The sequence below is a fragment of the Mycena indigotica genome (assembly GCF_014461135.1).
Source record: "Mycena indigotica strain 171206Taipei chromosome Unknown Mind.scaff0008, whole genome shotgun sequence".
In the NCBI taxonomy this organism is placed as follows: domain Eukaryota; kingdom Fungi; phylum Basidiomycota; class Agaricomycetes; order Agaricales; family Mycenaceae; genus Mycena; species Mycena indigotica.
Window position 1 is genome coordinate 889,028 of NW_023503007.1, and position 19,988 is coordinate 909,015.

Below are 19,988 nucleotides of genomic sequence, written 5' to 3' on the forward strand. Positions count from 1 at the left end.
GAAAGTAGATCATATCTATTTAAATATAGGATTTTGGTATAAGTTCGTATTTAATACTATTTATAGCCTAAGAGAGGTTACTTATGTTTACAAATAAATTGCTTAATCACATCTGCTTCAGCAGTAGCTGACACCTTAGCATTGTACTAATTAATCCAGTTAAGTGCATCTGCCTTATACTAGTTGTCAATATCACGATGGATATAAGCTCTACAAAGCAAGCATCTAGGAGAGCTATATTAAACAAATAATAATTCTCCTAGATGAAATAGGTGCACATCAGCAAAATGAGATAAGAATCATTGATGGAGATAACCTCCTGCACCTAGAGATAATAGATAGCATCCTTAGCAAGGTTGCAGCACACATTGGAAATGTTCTAGGCAAGCCTAATAGTAGCATTAACTTTATTAATAATAGTGTAGCGTACATTACTGTACCTATAGGAGTATCAAGCAAAGCAGTGCAACACTTAATTACACACCTTAGATATTATTAGGAAGTGTGGTAAGAATTTTGTTAATCATTATAGGAAAATAATCTGCAAGGCATGCAGTAACAAGGATTAGAGCACTTAGGGTAACCCTTGAGAAGATAATTCAGGTATGAGGTACCTGCTTCCCTAGGATTGCAGAGTAAGCCAGCCTCTGCATAAGAGGTACAGACTAGCTGGAAGATAAATCAGCTAGAAATAAGTACAGAGAAGGCTGTAGATATACTAGAGCCACCTCTGTGCTGACCCAGTGCAGCTTGGGGGACTTGTTTGAGCTCTGAACTGTCCTCTAAACTACTTCTATCAGATTTTAATAAAGAATTACTCTATAGAACAATATAAGCATCAAAAAGTGTGTGGGACGGTTACGGTTCGGGTGTAGGCCATAACAGCCGTCAAATTACGGCCGCGACGGCCGTTGGTACGGGTCAACGGGTATCATAGAGCAAATCACCTGTTTACTCACCATTGCAACAGTGATTTGCTGCCGATCTGCGATAACTTTGCAGGCAGCAACAAATGGACAATGCGCCAGGTGCATACCGACTTCTCAACCCCCTCCGCGGTCCCATCGAAAGAGATGATGTAACCTTGTCGCGTCACGCCGGGCCCTAGCCCGGCCTGGCCGAAGGTCAGCATGTGGTGTCGAGCCTAATCTGGAGCTGCATTCATGACAGCGGGTCATTTATCAGCCATATTGGGTCTAAAAACGGTGATATTGTGGTCAATTGATGGAATTAGAGCCGGAGGCCGTCCCGTCCCGTCGGGCTCTCTATTATGCGCTCCGACGGCCGTGATTTCAACGGCCGTCACCGTAGCCCACCCGTCACATCGACGGCCGTTGCCGTTACGGCAACGGCTGGCATCCCTATGTACGATCATCCCCTCTGCGGCCAGAAACGGGGGCGAGGAGGAGCAGGAGAGGCCAGGGTGTCCAATCCCCCCCCTTTGCGGGCCCATATATATAAACGCGCGATAGCGTACCATCTACTCTATTGCTTAGATCATCTGAAGAACTACTTCTCTCTGGGCAAGGAGGAATCACCGACCTATTGGGCCTGACACGACTCAATTTGAACCTTCGACCACCGACCACGCCAAGGGACTGAGTTAATGGGCCCTTCCGGTGCCGATCTACCCCGCTCACTCTGCTTGCAGGCCCGACGATCCATCTGTTCTGTTCTGGGCGGGCGTTCTTAGGAGAGACATTGCACGGCCTGACCCGAAGTCTGACAAGTTGCATAATGCTTGATGAAGTTGTATGTGACAATGCTACTATACCGCCCATGACTCACAAGTGGATGCCGCACAGATTCTCTAGAAAGCAGTTTCCCAGGTCTTGTTAAAGGTGCAGTATAGCATAAGTACTATAGTTGCAGCCTAAGGCCTCTTATCTTGTAGTGAATATTTATATGTGCAGCATAGTCATAAACTTAGGTCACTAACATCTCAACTTGTGAAATTATTGCAGTTATAGAAGATTTATTACTGCAGCATAGGCATTTTCATATGTTCTCTGCTAATTAGGATTAGTAGGCTCTTCATTCTAATTAGAGTAGATAATTGGGCTTAGCAGGTGTCTTAGTCGAAGTTAAGTTATGAATTATTCGACCATCAAAAAGATTAAAGTATTTACTTCTGATAGGCTTTAGTATTATAAAAAGAGCTTGATTAAATAATAAGTCAATTAAATCAGTGATCAAGAGTAAAAGGAGGACATGTAAATGGGTATATTTCTTCTCGCCACCCTTCTGGTTACTGCCACCTGTGGAATCCTTGAGAGAATTCTTGCAGGTTGGGTATCTCCTCCTTGTGATGCCAATAGCAAGTGTGAATCTTGACAGAAGGCCACAAGATGCCCTTGTGAATTTCTGCGGACTGAAGTATATTACACCAAACACTCAAAAAGAAATTCTTTGAAGGCTGTGCCAAGCACATCAATTTTTGCCTTAGTTTCATGTCAACACATATGTTTCCTGTTGATCACTGGTAACTAAGTATTGATATATCATAATCTAGCCTGATTTTACCTCCATTGTATGGATATCTCCCAACCCACTCATTCTCCATGCCATAGTCTTCCGAACCAACGGGAACTTCATCAGTGCCCAGATGAGATAGCTCCGCCCCCATGCCACCCAATCATCTTTGCCACACTCGACCTCGGTGATCTGATCCACGATGGCAATGACCTTCCTTGCAACTGCTCGCCGCTGCACCTCATACTGCGCTAACGCGCTGCCGCCGCCACGCGACACGTGCTGTGTAATGGCATTTGCGAGCGCAGCCCCGTCGCATATACCCAGCGTCATTCCCTGCCCACCCGCAGGGCTGTGCTTGTGGGCCGCGTCTCCCGCCAGCAGCACGTGTGCCGCGCCGCTCGCCGAGAAAACGGCATACCGCGCTGCGAGTGCCGAGCGCGTGCGGTACCTCGTGCTGTCAAACACCTCGGCGATTTGCGGCACGGCTTCTGACGGTTTCGGCGCATGTGATCCCGGGGCCGCGCGCAGCCAGAAGCGCCTGCAAATACTCCCGGCTCGGGTGCTTCGGGGGGATTTCTGGCCCAGGAAGGCCGAAGTAGATCCGGAACGAGTCGAGGCTGTGGGTGGCATCGGCTGTGTCGGTGCGGAGGGGGGCAGAGAGGACCATGCCGCCGCCGCCGATCATTACCTGGACCGCATCGATAGGGATGGTCGGCGGGATTGGCGAGGCGAGGCGGACGTCGGCGACTATGAAGGCGGGGTCAGCGGGTGATGCGGCAGAGACGTGTCCCGTGTTTGGGTTGACGAAAGGGATAGCGGCAAGAGTCCGGATGGTGGAGTTTGACCCATCCGCGGCGACAACATACTGCGCCCTGATTATTTCGCCAGAGTCAAAGATTAGCTCGTAGGCGGCGCCGTCAGCGACCTCGCGCAGGCCCGAGACGCGTTTTTGCCAGTAGACTGGCTGGGTGAGCGCTTCCCGCATGCGCAGTTCGAATTTGTGCTGTGGCAGGACAAGCGCGAAGGGAAATTTGGTGTAGGCAGCGAGGATGCCGAAGGTTACACGGGCAATGTCTCGGCCGTAAACGTCGCACGTGCGGAAGGTTGCACAAGGTACGCCATCAGCAATTAGGGCGGCCGCGAGTGGTGGGGATAGCGCGTGTATCGCCTGTTAACGTGGAGAGAGAGTAAGTAAACTTGCTTAGTCAGGCCCCATAGCCGATATTAATGCCGCACCTCCATTCCTGCTGGCTGCACGCCCATCGCGCGAGAGCTATTGTGCCCCGCGCCAAGCGCGTCCACGATGACAAACGACACGCCCTTCGCTTGCAGCCCCAGCGCGCACGCGAGCCCAGTCGGGCCCGCCCCGACAATGCACACTGTTGTCGACTCCGGCACCTTTCGCGCTGTGCTATCTATAAGTACGTTAGTTTTATCAGCGAAGGCCATTGGTGAGTGTTGCGCAACAGCCGGTGGAGTGCGAGTACTTAAGAGTACAGCGCTCCAGAGGCGGCGCCGATGAGTCGGACCATCTGCTCGGAATACCACCGAGACGCTCGCCAATGACCAAGCTCACTGCGCGCACGTCAGCGATGGTGCGTCAGCGGTTTATAATTAGGCATCCCCGAAGCTGGGAACTTAGACGTTACCTCGATAAGTATATCGATTCCGCCAGTCAGTCGCGTCATGCTTCACTGGTCATCGGCGAGTTATTGCCAGTGCCGACGTCTGCGGATAATCCGAGTCGGGTGTTCGGCGCAAGCGCTTGCGCGGCCAGTGCCCGCGTCCAAATCGACATTCGCTTGACAGGGCATGCTTTGAGTTACGGTGAGATTGTGTTCGAGCCATTCAATCGTTTTGCCGCCAGCTACATACGCATACTCCGGGATCGCCCGGGATCATTGCGTACCATGTGCCTCAGGCTCTTGACCAGTGCGTTGAATATCAATAGAATTTGACGTTGGATGATTATGATCGTCTTTTCAAGGTCCCGGCAATCCTAGTCATCATCTTCGTCCGGCGCATCCACGTGCCCCAAGACGAACTTCCTCTGCAGCAGTCTAGCATCAGTCAGCACTTGCTTTTGTTATGCCTGGGCTTGTCACAACGACCGACACTCACCGATCGTTCTCGGGCACCATATACCCTGCCGCCACCGCCTGCTCGGCCTTCGCCCACGAGTCCTCCCCGCCCAGCACGCCGTTCTCCCAGTCCGCGCGCCAATGCGCGATCTGCAGGACGATAAAGCGCGGGTCTTGCCGCACCACGGCTGCGTGTGGGCCGGCGAGTCTGAAAAAGCGGCGAACCTCGCTCATATTCGCATGGGCGATGAATACCCTGAGGTGGGGGAACGTCTGGAGGATCTGCGCACAAAAGGGTGGCTTGGGGATTGCTTCGAGGGAGAGGTGTGTTAAAGCCGGGAGCTCCGCCAGCCGGCTCCAGCAGGCGATGACCGCATCGACATCTTCGTCGTCCTCCCACGAAAACAGCCGGTCGAACACCTCCAGATGCGTGAGTTTGGCAAACGCAGGTTGAGTAAAGAGAGTTGGGTCTGTGAGATCGAAGGTCGCGCCGAGAAGGCAATGCAGGCGCCGAAGTGATAGATTATTGAAAGCCCGCAGTGTGCCAGGATTAGGGTGGGCCGGTGACCACTTGCGGTCGAATTCGTTGTCGGCCATGTAAAGGTCTTCGATCCCGGGGAGACTCTCGAGGAGATCTGCGAGTTCTGACGCAGGAAGTTTTGCGAGACTCTCAAACATCAGGAGGTTACGAACCGCGCCTCGCCGGGCGTTTGAGAAGGCCGCAAGCGTGGCGAAATCGCAAGGCGGGAGATCCGGGCCGCGGCGGCATCCGACGACGAGCGTCCGGTAGAGCAGTGGCTCCACCCTAGAAAGCAATCAGCCACTCCCGAGTATGTACCCCCAGGATGCCACGCACCATTCCTTCACCCGCCAAGCAACACACAAGAGACCACGCGCGTGCACAGGGGAGCCCAAGGCAACAAGCTCTAGGATGTAACGTTGGAGCTCGGGAGGTAGCGCGATCTTGGCACTTGCACCGACGTCGCCTTCGGAAGAGGACATGGAAAAAGGTGGTGGTGGTTGAGAGACAAGAGGCGATGTCGTGACCGTTCCTGAATGATGATCAGGGCCATCTAGCGGCTTCGGCGAAGCCAAACTAAGTATGACTCAGTGGCTCAGGGGCCACGATATCGATGATGATGTTGTTGTTAGATTCATGAGGATCCTGAATTTGTTTTCATTGAGCAACAAACTTGAATACTTTGAAGAAACCACTGGCAGAAGAAAACTCCAAGGGGGGCCCAACATTCAAATTATGTACATAGGGCTGAATGTTTTTTTTTTCTGGGCCTTCAGACCCCCCTCCCCCCCCTCCTGCCTTATATAGTAATGATCTCCCACGAAAACGTGACTGATGCGATCAAAATCGCATCAAAATGATTGATAGAGGTCTTGAAAATGGAAAATGTGATTAAATTAAATTGTAACTAGGCTATTATAATGTTCCTATGCCTTTAAATGAACTTTCATATAAAGTTGTATTGCTTCTTGCATCATGATGATATGTTGATGCTATCAAAGACTGTGACAAGTTTAGTCACTTCACCAAAAAAACTGGGTTTCACTGCATTCAAAGGTATCAAATGGCATTTAACATGGAAGATCTACATATGAAAGGCCTCCTAAGGCCTCCTAAGTACCTCTTGAAGCATCCCTACACCAAACACAAAAGTTTTTTTTCTAGGCTCTGGACCCCCCCCCCCCCTGCCCCATAGCCGTGATAGGCATCTTGCGCCCCCCTTGGAAAACTCGAAAAAAACGCAAATAGGCGGAAATACAGAACCTACATTCTAGGAGCGATATGCTTATCATCCAACACGCAGAGTTAAGCCATGGCCTACTAGAAGGCTATGGAAACTGGAAGTGGGCGTTGCTGAAAAAGATTGACAGCTGACATCAATTTTTCGCGATTGCGATCGATTAGCTACGTCAGCGTGACGTGTCACCTCTTTTCATCTCTCCTCCAACTCGCTCGTGCGTTCGACGCGGCGCTCATCCCACACAAGCAGGAAACGCGAATGTCGACGCAGCAACCGGGAACCGCGCCCATAAAACCCGAGTGCGTCCCCTTTCCTCGTCCCTTTCTCCACTGAGATCCCATTTTCAGATACCTCCTACATCGCCCCGCACAACCTGCACCTGACGACGACGCCGCTGAGGGGTCCGGCAACATCCGCCGCCATGCTCGCGACTCTCGCGACGCCCGTGACGAGCCACGGAAGAGCAAGGCAGAGAGGAAAGCAGAGAAAAAGGCGCGCAGCGGGATGAATACGGGGCGGCGCTTCGGCAAGGTGCGGGATGCGGGTGTGCAACTATGCTATGCCATTGCGGGCGGTGGGGGGTGCGAATATGGCGAGAAGTGCGTAACGCTTAACCTCTTCCCCTCCCCTTCCGCGCTGTGCTTCGTTTGAATCTCTCTTTTGACCCCATCTTTGCCTTCCGTTGTCGAGAGACAAAAGTGCTTACGTCCCCTAGATGTCGAAACAACCACGATGTCAGCCTCTACCTTGCCTCTCAGCCACCCGAGCTACGACTCCCCACCGCCGAGGATGTCAAGAGGATGTCAGTTCCGTTGCCCCTCGAGTCACAAGATGAATCACCAATGGAGGGAGAAGGGAAAACAGAGAGGGATGGTGGGGCTACAGCGACCGAAGGAGAAGCAGCAGTCAAGAGCGAGACACGGTGTCCACTATTCGACGAGCTGGGTGTGTGTCAGTGTGTCATCTCCCCTTTCCGCTTGCATTCCACCTGCTCATAGCCGTCGAGATTCGGCTTTCGCTGTCGGTACTTGTCGGCCCACTCGAAACTAAACGAGAGTGGCGTCCTTACGCTCGTGACGGACGAGGACAAGCGGGCGCGTATGGCTGTTGCTGGAGCGGAGATGAACCGGCTGAATGCAGAGGCGCAGAAGGCGCTGCGGTCAAAAAAGGTGTGTCGTGGTGTCGCTGTCGAATTGACGCTGATATGGCGGGTAGTACGCGTTGCCGATAATGAGCGCGTACCACAAGGAGGACACGAAGGATCTGGCGAAGCGTGCGACGAAAGCGCCGGTTCGGGTAACGGAGGGTGGTGCAGTGATATTTGGGGAGGCGGAGCAGGAAGGACCTATGGAGGTCGATGATGATGTTGTCGAGAAGCGGACTGGCGACGCCGCGCCATTGGAGGCAGCAGAAGACACCCCAGATGTGCCGATGCGATGGACAGAGAAGAAGAGGTTACAGTGGGAGGGAAAAACATGTGCGGCTTTCTCCCAGTGAAGCACAGCGATTTAAGACCGCATTGCAGATCTCGCCCCACTCACCACCGTTGGTAACCTGCCCTTCCGGCGTCTCTGCGTGTCGTATGGTGCAGACATCACGTGTGGCGAAATGGGGTTGGCGACTTCGTTCTTGTCCGGCGGCAAGGAGGAGTGGTCATTGGTCCGACGACACCCCAGCGAGCGTATGTTCGGCATACAGATCGCCGGCTCTAAAGTCCCCGCCGTGGTCGGGGCTGCAGAGGTTATTGGACGGGAGCTCGTGGACAAGGGCGGGGGAGTGGACTTCGTGGACCTGAATTGTGGGTGTCCGATCGATTTGGTGTTTAAAAGTGGGAGTGGAAGTGCATGTAGGCCATCAACTTTTTTATCATTCATCTTGTGGCTCACGCAATATAGTACTCGATACTCCGGCGCGTCTCGCGCGCCTTGTCGCCGGCATGTCCCGGGCGCTTGGCGAAGTCCCAGTGACGATAAAAATGCGCACGGGGGTGAAGGAAGGGCGAAACACGGTGCACAAGTTGATGCCGCGGATGTTGGGCGAGGGCACCAAGGGGAGTGCGGGGACGGAGGGTGAGAAGGGCTGGATGGGCGTCGGCGCGATGACGGTGTGGCATTTCACATTTATACTCATCGTCGAATTTGACGAGCAATAGCTGCACGGACGGACACGGCAGCAGCGCTATACGAAGCTCGCGGACTGGGAGTACATCAAGACCTGTGTGGATGCAGTCCGTGCAAGAGAAGCGGACGAGGACTGTCTGTGATTTTCCTGCACTTTGTTATCTGCGATTGATACAAGATAGTACCACGAATTCCTATTTTTGGCAACGGCGACTGCTACTCCGGCACAGCGTACTGGGACACCGTCGCCGCTAGCGGTGTCGACGGCGTGATGGTTGCACGCGGCGCCCTGATCAAGCCATGGATATTCACTGAGATCAATGGTGTGTGTTGCGTTGACCTACATCGCAAACCGTTGAAATAACGCGCCGCAGAGCACCGCGAGTGGGACATCTCGTCGCGGGAGCGACTCGAGGGCATCCGGAAATACGCCGAGTTCGGTCTGACGTGCGTCCATGGGGAATGCTAGCGTATCACCTTTTTTCTAACGAGCGGCAGACATTTTGGCACCGACACCGCGGGCGTGAACACGACGCGGCGGTACCTGTGCGAGGCACTGTCGTTCCAGTACCGCTATGTCCCGCTTGGCATCCTCGAGGTCCTGCCGGCGAAGATGAACGAGCGCCCGGGGGCATTCCGTGGACGGGACGATCTAGGTGCGGTCATCTCCCTGTTCATGCCGCTTGTAGACTGACGAGTTGTTGTCAGAAACACTGCTTGCGAGCGGGGACAGCCGCGACTGGGTGCGCATCTCGGAGATGTTCCTCGGCCCCGCGCCAGAAGAGTGGAGCTTTGTCCCGAAGCACCGAAGCAATGCCTATGAGAGCCAGGGGTGAAGTGACCGCATACTCTCAATGGAACAGGACAAAAAATGAATGTGTGTATCCCTTGAAACATTTTTGAATAAATGTGAGCGCAGGGGTCGCGAATTTTTCTGTGCAAAACATACGGTGCACACGTTATGCTAAGTGCTAAGGACTAACTGAGCATGTGGCGAACAAGCAGCCCCAAAATCGGTTGTTTGGAAGAACAGCGTCAATGGTCAGCGTCAGTCACAGTGCACTGAAACCCATCTATACAGGCAACACAGCTCTTTAACTTCTCCGGATCCAGCTGGCCATCCTTCTTTCTTCCTCGCCATGCACAGGTTCATCTAAAAAGAGTTAGGTCCTGTTAACCCCGCAAGCAGGCAATGTCACTGACTACATTGCACAGTAACTCAAAAACAACATTCGTGTATCACAATTTGAAGTTTCTGGCTACATATCACCTGTGCGCTCAGCGCCGTTGGAGAACATAATGATACGACGGCGGGGGCAGCAGCGATTCTGCCGTCCCAGCGGCACCGCTCCCCCGGAATCCCCGATTTTTTAGTCGCCGGATGCTCCCCAGCCCGGTCCGCGCGAGGCGCTGCGGCCAAGGCAGTTCAAATGGCACAGGCTTCAGTGGTACGCGATTGCGCAGTCGTTTGACGAAGATGAATGCAATGGCGGCGAGGAGGAGCGTGCCGAAGAGGCTGCCGCAAACAACGGCGACGACCACATCGCGGCTGATGCCGGCTGCGGATGCGCGTGGCGCACTTGATACAGAGGATGCTGGCCCGCTTGATGTTGTTGGAGGCCTGATGGTGGTCATGCATCCTGTCCTCAGCGAGATGAATGGAGGAACTTACAACAGTGGGAGCGGTGCGAAAGATGCGCTGGGGAGGGAAGCTGATGCTCCAACGGGAGTGCTGATATCTGCCGAGGGAGTGGATGTGGAGCTCGGAACGGTGCTAGGAGCCACAGCCGACGTCTGAGCCGTTCTAGAAGTATGCGCCGGAGTGTTCGAGACTTGGGTCGTCCTTGACGGGCCCTGGCTGGGTGTGACGGGCGGCGGAGGCGGCGGGGGCACTGCGGTAGTCGACGTCGTTGTCGTGACTTGACCCACCGGCGGAGGGGAGATGGTTTTGGTCAACACCCCATATGTGGTCACTATCTGGCGCCGAATCGGGGACCTAGGGCGAGTTATCTCGGTTGTCATGGGCCTTGATGAAGAGAACATTGTCAAATATAGCGGGCCTTGATCAATTCAAATTTAAACCTGCCTGGGGAGAATCGACGACGGTACATCGGGCGGGGCCCAAAGCGCGCTCTCGCTTCTTATAGCGGGCACCCCGAGCCCGGGGTGTGAGAGCCGCCTGTGCCCTGTTGAGATGTCGAGTACCCTACCATACGAGCCGCAACGATGGCTGCGTGATTGTCATACGTGTCTAAATGCGCCACACGATGCGATCTTGCGCGGGAAGATGGATAAGCAATTATCGCGCCGCTTGGGCACACCGGTGTGATGACGCACCTTATCTCCATGGCAGCAGAGGCCCACATCACTGGTCGCAGCCGCTTGTCTCTGCTGAGCGTTGTGATATCAAGCCGGACGCTATGCTTGGGTGTACAGGTGCAAGCTTGGTGAGAGCGCGAAACACAACAGGGCTGGCAAGAATCAATAAGCATAAAGCTCCTGCCCTCGTACTTATTCAATATTGTTGTTTAAAATTCAAGTTTGAAATAAAATAAAACCCGGACATGAATAATAATTTCATAAATGCTTAAAATAACTCATCAATACTTCAAGTACGGTTAGGGGTGAAATAAAACTAGCTTATCACTGGTGTAACCAGATACCTACTTAAGTTGTACATACAAACGTAAGTTCCTAGCCTACATATTCTACTCTGCCTCCATGACCATATATAGGATCATGCAGCCCAAGTCGTGTTTTAAGCAACATGATTTTCACCAGATTTTTAAGCAAAATAAATGAGGTGGAATGTCATGGCAAAGATCCCAAGTGGTAAGGATCACTGGTCTGTTCCAGGATACCTAGCACCCCCGGGACCCCGGTTCACGTTCGGCCAAAATCGGCCAAGAACCGGACCGAACCGGACTTGGCCATCACTAATAACAGCAACACAAACAGGCAGAGGTCAAGACTACCCTCATCTCCAAAAGGTAGAGCACTTATTTCTTTCTATAATCCTCAATTGTGTATTGGTAATATACGATAAACACGGAACCCTGAATGTTTCGACTTAGCGCACAACCTGTTCGGGTATCCGCCTCGTCTTCACGACTACTATCTCCTCGATGGTGTATCGGTAACATATGAGCTTCTCATCGCTTACGTAATGGTCGCTTGAGCGCGGGGTTCGATTCCCCGTTGGGGAAAGTTTTTGGAACTCCTCGCAAACGGTATCAACTGTTTGAGTTATTTTATTTTGCAATATAATTGTTTCCGGCTACACTTTTTTTTGCTACCCTAACCCTGATCGTTATTTTTAATTTGTCTTTTAGTGGCAGTCTCTGCTGGTTTTTTCAAGTGTCAAGATTAAAAAGTGATAATCGTGTCACATCGTGTCACACTCTTTCGTGCTTACACAACGGCTTCGTACGTCCTCATCCACTCCATCAACTTATTCCATCTCCCCTCGTGCCAGCTCCGCATCTCATCCCAGCGCGCCTTTGACAACACCGTCCGCAACAATAGCAAATGCGCCGCAACAAGAAAGTCAGCGTAATTTGGCGCCCCACCGCCGAAATATGCTGTCCCGCTAGCCCGGAGCCATCCATCTATCGTACCAAAGGACTGGCTTACCGCCGCCCACTGCTCCGCGGTCCCAGAGTCTTGCATGGCCGTGCCAAACGCGGTGGCATACATGCGACCAAAGTGCTCTTGGCTCGCGGGATTGAGCATGTCGTGTGTCGCTTGGCCGGCAAAGCGATAGATAGTGATGAAGAGCGGCTGGAGCGCGTCTTCTGCGGCGCGGAGCAAACCCTAGTCGCCGGAAGGAAGGGCTTTAGGGGCGGTGGGGTACGTTTCGTCGAGGTAGCGCGCTATATCGAACGAGTTGGTGATCACTTTCCCTGGAACTTGTTAGGGTAGCACGGCAGCAACACAGAACAAACCGGTTGAGAGATCCTTGATCATTGGCAGCATATAAAATGGGCTGCCGTCCGGGCGGATCCGGGTCGGCGCGCCGCCGACCTCTTGGCAGGACGGCGGCGATGTCGGGGTATTCGACCCACGTGGTGGTATAGGCCAGCCCTTTATAGTTGAGAACATATCTGCGCCGCGTCAGAAGAAGCACCGGAAGCAGTGCCGTGCAAACCGCGTCTTCATCGTATTCGGCGACCACACGGTGCCGGAGTGCTGGCCGGGGATGTCGTACAGGATGATGCCGGACATGAGGCCTGGAGGAGTAGTTTAGACACGGCTAGGAGTCCTTTTAAACAGGCAGATGATCACAAAGATTACAGAGGCATGAGTCATCATGCCCGAAGCTCCTTATTCCTTCTGAGTGAATGAGTAATCATGCGAGCATGCCCGCCGGTCCAGGTGCGTGCAATGATGGTAGTACCGGGGAGCGCCGCGGGATGATGGTTCGTCGGGTTGGGAATCACCATCTTGCATATCACATTTGTATCACATGTGAAATCAATCGATTATTACGTACAAGTTTTTCCGGTTCCCATCGTCAACCCTTCCCAGCGACCAAGACCATCGTTGCAGGTGCCCATGTGTATGGCTGCACTGCACCTGTGGCCATCTATCAAGACGGCAGCTTCGGTGCGGGCAGAGCCGGTAGAGTCGGAGTACTGGTTCTAAACGTATGTGTCCATTGCATACTTAATATCATCATACTATCAAAAACATCTGATATTGACAAAAAAAAAAACCACAGGAATACGAAATAGTGCCAACTTGAAAGGAATATCTCGAGAGGACAAAAATAACTTTAACAAGGCATATGTCAATTTTCAAGGCATACTGATACAGGTTTGGAAGATGAACATACAGGTTCATGTTTAATTTGCACGTGTATGGCGCTCGAAATGGGGAAAAAATAGCCCGAGAAAAAAGACCGGTCTCCGAGGAGAAACTCTGCGCTTCTTTGACATTTGCGAGAAATGTGGGCTCTTTTTGCCACAAGTCTCGCTATGTCATTCGCCGACAACTTGTCACTTCCCACAACTTGTCACTCCCCACAACTTGTCACTCCTGACAACCTCTCACTCCCGAGAACTTGTCGCTCTGAGTGAAACTTCGGCATTGTGCCTGTCATTCTCCACAAATTGGTAGTACAGTTTATAATAACAATAAGTTTGCATATGAAATATAAGGAATAGATCAAACACAAATGATAAACAGTCAGTATAGTGTACTGTACTCCCAGTATGGTCGTATTTCTTGATGGCTTTGGCAACAAGTGAAGGCCATAATGCATAATGATCCCACTGCTTTTGAAAAGTATTTCCAATTTATAGAAAAAAACAACAGTATAGAATTTTTAATTTATCTCTACAACATTTATAGACTGATATTTACACTGCATTTATTGGTAGATTTGGCTGCAACTGACCAGAACAATACATAATTTTATCCCTGCTACCAGTATAGAAGGTTTTCAACTTCAAAAAATTTGCATTCTTCGATTATTGTTCTTGTCAGGGGAACCTCCCTTTCAGCCCGGAGACGCGTCCGATTCCGGTCCGATTCCGATTCCGTCAACGCCCTCCCGACGGTCGCCCTGGGACCTCGCCTGCAACGCCGCCCAAGCCTTCTGTGCCCGACAGCGGCAGCTACGGACAAGCAGTATATAGTCAGCTCCCTAGCAGGCGGACCCTTAGAGTTTCTTCTCTTTGGATCCTCCCCTGCTAGGACCTTGATCTCAGGCCTCCAGGGTTGCCCTTACAGTTCTGGTATTGGTGGGTGATTGCCTTTTTTATGTTATATAGTTACAGGATATTCAAATATAGTAAGGTGTGTTGAAGAAAAGAGAGGAGAACCAGTCTATATTATAAACAAAGCATATAGCTATTTATACTACATGAAGTATTCTAGTAGGTTCTGGCGAACAGAATATTTTTTGAACGCTCCCAATGCTCCGCATTGGTGATGATCACAGCTATTTTCCCAGTCTATGTACTGACTAATAGTACTAATCTTACCCTGGTCCAGGGTTGCTCTCAGACTGCATATTGGACCTGAAAGCAGCTATTTCTTCCTCTTCTTCTCTACAATGATACTCTTCCAAAAAAGGCAATCATCAGTAAATGCTAGAAAAATCCAACAATACAAATTTTTTTAAGTTAGAAACATTTTCTACTGAGAGCATGGATAATTATGTATTGTTCTGGTTGGTTCCAGCCAAATCCATCGATAATTCAGTGTAAATATCTGTCTCTAAATAATATAGTACTAGCAGAGATAATGATTCCTAACTATAAGAACCTTCTCCCACAGGTTTCTTTCAATCCATGGAGCAGTACGTACCAGTATTAAGTCTCATACACCACTGTCCCTCTAAGCTCGCCCACTCCTTGATCTCAAATTCTCAATCTCACCCGCTCCTTCATCTCAATCTCCGAGCTGCTACCATATCGGGAGTAATAGGATTGACTGGGAAGCAGATTGTTCCCGCCACACATACTAAAACACAGCATCAGTGTGTACATAATTGAAATTGCAGGCTCTTTGGAGCCTGAGGCCACTTACCAGTTTCGCCAGTCCAGGCGATTCCACCACACTGTCCGTACATACTCTGGACTGCAAAGGCAGGGAGAGCGAGAGCAAAGAGGGAGAATAGGTTGTGGAATCGCATCGGGACAATTTTGCTAGCTTAGAGTGGCCTCGCGATGATATATAGCATGCTGCGGAAAATTGTCGCATGGGCATCGGTGGAAGGGGTCGAAACTCTTGTGAGGACTCTGTTGTGCAGGTAACACCGACAACAAAATGAACACCCACACGTGAGCCGGTTGGTTCACTTCTCTTCGGATCCCCGATCACGCCATCACTCAGTGAAGGACTAGAATCGGGCTTACACTGGGGGCACAGCCTGCGGCGTGCCGGAACACGCGGCTCTACCCCGTGACTGACTCCGGGCTCATATCTGACCTACCGCGGGCCTGCCGCGGGCTCAGGTCTAATAACTGGCGTTCAGGTATATTTAATATTAGTACAGTCATTTACAATGAGTCATGAAAGAAACCACGTTTGCATACTCTAACCCATCAGTAAAACTACACCTCGGTCTTAGGCATCTTTGGCATCTTGGGCAAGATGCCAAAGATGCCTAAGACGCCAAAGACGCCTAAGACCGCGGTCTTGGGCTAAGCAGATTCAGTTGTCTTGGGAATCTTTCCCAAGATCAAAATGGTCTTACCAAGACCTAGTTGGTCTTGACCAAGATTGTAAATGGCTTGCCAAAGATGTTAATTGGAAGTCTCAAGACCATATGTAAATTAAAAAGCTCATATATTGCACGCTCTACTATACAAACAACGTATTCTACATGGGTAAATGACATACTATACTCGGCGCTGCAGTCCGTGCTCTCGACGCATGCCCTACGACAGGCCGCATCTAACTGTAACCGCATCGACCCTCGTAACCGTCCACAGGGTCCCCAACAGCGCCCAATTCATCACCGTGCTCGCCCTGGGGTTCGGTTTCTTTGTATACATGTCAAAACCTGCGCGCCGAGGGACTTTTAAGCTCACCTTGCACTATCCCATGCAGGCTGCCAACAACGCCGGGAGCACTATGGAGACTCAGTCAGTAATATCAACAGCTTCAAGATGAACCATTTACCCCGTTTACCAACTCAAAGAGCGGCTAGGATGATGGCACCGGCGCCCGCGGCGTTAGCGACGGCGAGACGGCAGGGTTGACGATGTCCCCGACCTGTTTGAGCAGCGTTACATGTATGGACACGTCGCAGACTCGCAGTAAGACACGCACCTGATACAGCCGTTCCTCTCGGGGGTCGAGGTACTGGCGCAGACACGCCGAGCGTGCGCAGCAGGAGGGGGCGGCACGCGTCAGGGTAACACCAAGGGGGCATAGCAGCTGCGGTAGGGAGCGTCAGTGAGCGTCTAGGCGGTGTTTTAGACATACCAGATGTCTGGGGCAGGGAAGAATATACACTGGTAGCAGGTTAGCGAACGATTTGGAGGGAAGAGCAAATAGCGCCGCACACGAGAAATAGCTGCAATGCGCTAGATTCTCAGCCAGTGAGTGTCTTTCAGCATAGCGGTGTCATGTCACCGTGGGGTAAGCACCGGCCTATGCATGGGGGATTGGGGGAAGTGGTGGGAGAGAGGGAAGAGCGACGAAAAACTAGTCACGTCCGTCACGTCACCATGTGCTGATGATCAGCAGAAGCTCCGTCGTTACGCTAGGCCACGGCTTGGATGCCCGGAGTAGCCGACTATCCCCGGAATAACTTGTCATTCCTTTTCGTCGAACTCTCATGTCCTCCACCAGTGACCACGGCAAAACCAATGGACACATTGACCAGAACTCTGTGTTGGGCCCATGCCAGTGGGCCTGGCATCAAGCTGTATGTCCTTTTGTCTTGGTCACCCTATTCTGACCTGTTTTATAGGGTGACACTACCACTAGCAGTACAAGTGATTCAAAGTCCAAGTCTGGGGGCACTCTCTTGATTGGCAGTAGTAACAAAACCAACCTAGCTCTTGGGAGTGGTGAACAGGCCCTCTATCCCCTCTATTGCTCCAATGTCTCCATTCAGCATGATAATTAGCATGTCTCTGTCTATACAACCTCTGGAGAAACCATTAAAGAATGCTATCAAGTGTATTGATCCAATAGCCAACTTTATCTCCAGCCCAATTCATTTTTCTTTTACAAAACTTGTAAAGACCAAAACATTTCCAAAGACCATGGCCCAAGACCAAAGATCATCCTCCCCAAGACAAAGACTGCCAAAGACCTATTCCAAAGACCAAAGATCTGTTTCAAAGACCAAAGATCTCACCAACCTGTAGTTTTACTGATGCCATTCGTGGCACCTGCCACATCACCACGTGCACTGTCCATGCACTGCGCGTGGACGTTGCTGCAGACCGCCGCGACGACTGCTTCCCCCGCCCAGCGCGCCGCAGCTGCTGGCGCTGGCGCTGGCGCCCCGCGCACTGCTGACCTGCGTAAGCCGCGCTCGCTGTTGACGATGGTTTGCACAACATCGGTGAGCGGCGAGCTGAATTCTGGTCCGTTCGGGTTGAATTTCTCAGCACAGGAGCAGTAACGAGAATAGTAGGAGTGGTACTCACAGAGTAGGACTCAGTCCCACTTTGATGGCCCAGTCCCATTCTCGCGGCGCCGAGAACACATAGCCGAGCCCTAACAAGTCAACGAAAATCAGAATATCAATCATAAAAAGATGGATCACGCACCGCGCAGCGGGCCTCCGTGGCGAACGGCAGCCCGCGGCAGCGTGGGGTCCGGGGCGAAGCCCTCGGTCGGGGTCCGGGGTGGAAAACCCCGGCCGTCGCGGCCGGCGCCGCAACCCTGTCAAAAAATAATGAAATCAGCTGAAAAGAGATGCCACGCTCCGCGCAGCGGGCCCCGCGGCGAGCGGAAGCCCCCGGCAGGGTGGGTCCAGGGCGAAGCCCCTGGTCGGGGTCCGGGGTGGAAAACCCCGGCCGCCGCGCTGACCTGGATCTTCTGGGCAGCAAGTTCGACTGCTTCGTTTGCTGCGGTGCAAATGCCGGGCCAGTTATCGCCCCTTGGATGGCCCGCCAGAAGTGCAATAAGACGGCGATGTCGATCGAGGCCGGCGCCGCAACCCCGTTGATGCGATGGTTGTCGATCCATCACCTGGGGTTGATATGCGGGATGCGAGTCCCATTCCGGGGCCGCGGGAGTAGGACTGGGACCCATCAAAGTAGGACTGAGTCCTACTGTGCGAGTCCCAGTCCTACTATTCTCGTATATACTCTCAGCACAGGTAGAGCAAATGTGGCCATCTAGCCGCTGAAGTTTTCGAAATCAGCGGGCCAACGGCTGGCCCTGCGCTCGCCGATCTCTGCTGTGCGAAACTCGGGGCCGGTCGGCCGAGTTCTCACGCGTCCGGCTCAGGACCTCCAGGGTGAGACGAGGCAATATGCCCCTCCATCCCCAGCGAGTTTCACGCGGGACGACTCAGCGCTTAGGTCTGCGCTGCCCGGCCGGGACTTTCCGAGGCCAGCGACGTTCATGCAACAGCGCACGCTCGCAGTCAATCCCTTCGCCATGACGGTTCCGCCGGTACCACCACCGACGGGGCGCCGCAACGAGCGAGGCTCTCACGCGCAACACGTCGATCGGGAAGGTCAGCTATGGCGAGAGACCTCGCGCTGCGGATAGCATGGGCGAAGAGAACAACGGAATCGTGCTCCATTTGAGCGGAGAGCTAGGAGACGCGCGATGCGTGCAGCCCACAGCAGACGCCGGGACCGGGGGCCGAGCCGGTTGAGTGCCTCACATATCCCGTTGAAGAGCTGGAAGGAGCTGGAAGACGTCAACAAGGTGGCAGAGCGCAATGGCATTAGGACATGTCAATAATTACAGTCAATGTCTACAAACACATGAAGAAATATAGCGGCTCTCAGGCTATTCATCCTGCAACTCTGCTTCAACATCTTCCTGCTCCATCGCATCTTCAAAATCAGTGTCATCTAAGTCCGTCTCATATTCATCCTCGCTTGCCTCTGCCCGCTCACGCTCCAAGCGTGCGTCTTCGATCTCCTGCGGTGTTGGAATCTTGTATTGTGCCAATGCACCAGCCGTATACTCCGTCGCAAATGCCTCAGCACCAAGTGCAATCCACTTGTCGGCATGCTCGGTAATGCAATACTGGAGTTCTGGAAAGGCTAAACCATTTGTTGCGAAGAGGGCCTTCTCGTCAATATCCATTGTCTTGTTGTAGTAGTCGGGGGAGAAGGAATCGAGTCTTTCAGCTTATATTGAGCTTCGGGATGGATGAGTGACAGTCTTGATGCGGGTTTCAGTGTGTCGGTCCTGCGGAGACGAGGTCTGAATAGCAATAAGAAAAACATCCCGGAAATTACAACTACTCACTGCTTGCCCCACACTTTTGTAGGTCTGCGCTTCCACTTGTCCATCACCCTGTCATCTAGCCCATGCAGTATCATGCTGGCAGCAGGATGGCGGTATGGTTTCCCGCATGCCTGATAGCGGTAGATGAGCTTTTCGTTGTGTCTCATGACCACCTCTGGGGGGTCTAGAGCCTCATCGTCTGAGTGTAGTGCCGGGTTTCCGATCATTCGGAGGAGGGGTTTGCGGACTCCGAATGCCTTGGCAGCAGCGTAACGTTCATCGCGAAGCTAAGATGATGTGTTCAGATTATTGTAGAAGGGTAAAAAAAATTGACAAACAGTATTACGCCCGTTTGATACGGGCATCCATGTCAGCAGACGACTCGAGAGCATCAGGATTGTGTTCATGTTGCCGACTTACTTTGCCAAGGTACCGCATATAGTTGTCGTACCAGGAGTGGAGCAAGTTTGTGTCGTCAGAAATCCGAATGGAGACACCAAGTTTCGTGAGGCCGGAAAGCGCGAGCACTGTTTTGGAATGTGATGGTTGCAAGATGGCGGTGGAGTTGGTTATAAGGGGAGCCAGAGGGGCCGAAGACGTCGGGAAGGAAGCGCCGAAGCCCAGCGCCTGCGACGGCAGCAAAGGCAGCTCCGATGTGTTCATGGGGA

General features: G+C 52.2%; 2 protein-coding genes across 2 annotated transcripts; one reads left to right on the forward strand and one right to left on the reverse strand.

Moving 5' to 3' along the window:
• Positions 1 to 4,474: 4,474 nt before the first annotated feature.
• On the reverse strand, positions 4,475 to 5,570 carry MIND_00913900 (uncharacterized protein; the record flags this gene model as incomplete). The annotated part of the gene is made up of 3 exons (XM_037365775.1): positions 5,413 to 5,570; positions 4,597 to 5,361; positions 4,475 to 4,535 (listed from the first exon to the last, which is right to left on the reverse strand). Exons 1-3 carry the CDS (start codon positions 5,556 to 5,558, stop codon positions 4,475 to 4,477), a joined length of 972 nt encoding a protein of 323 aa, XP_037217187.1. The 5' UTR covers positions 5,559 to 5,570.
• Positions 5,571 to 6,514: 944 nt separating this feature from the next.
• MIND_00914000 (tRNA-dihydrouridine(47) synthase [NAD(P)(+)]) lies at positions 6,515 to 9,272 on the forward strand (the record flags this gene model as incomplete). Its single annotated transcript, XM_037365776.1, has 12 exons — positions 6,515 to 6,615; positions 6,664 to 6,915; positions 7,032 to 7,271; positions 7,323 to 7,485; positions 7,532 to 7,793; positions 7,842 to 8,162; positions 8,212 to 8,420; positions 8,469 to 8,571; positions 8,619 to 8,759; positions 8,811 to 8,883; positions 8,935 to 9,092; positions 9,145 to 9,272. Exons 1-12 carry the CDS (start codon positions 6,575 to 6,577, stop codon positions 9,270 to 9,272), a joined length of 2,091 nt encoding a protein of 696 aa, XP_037217188.1. The 5' UTR covers positions 6,515 to 6,574.
• Positions 9,273 to 19,988: the final 10,716 nt, after the last annotated feature.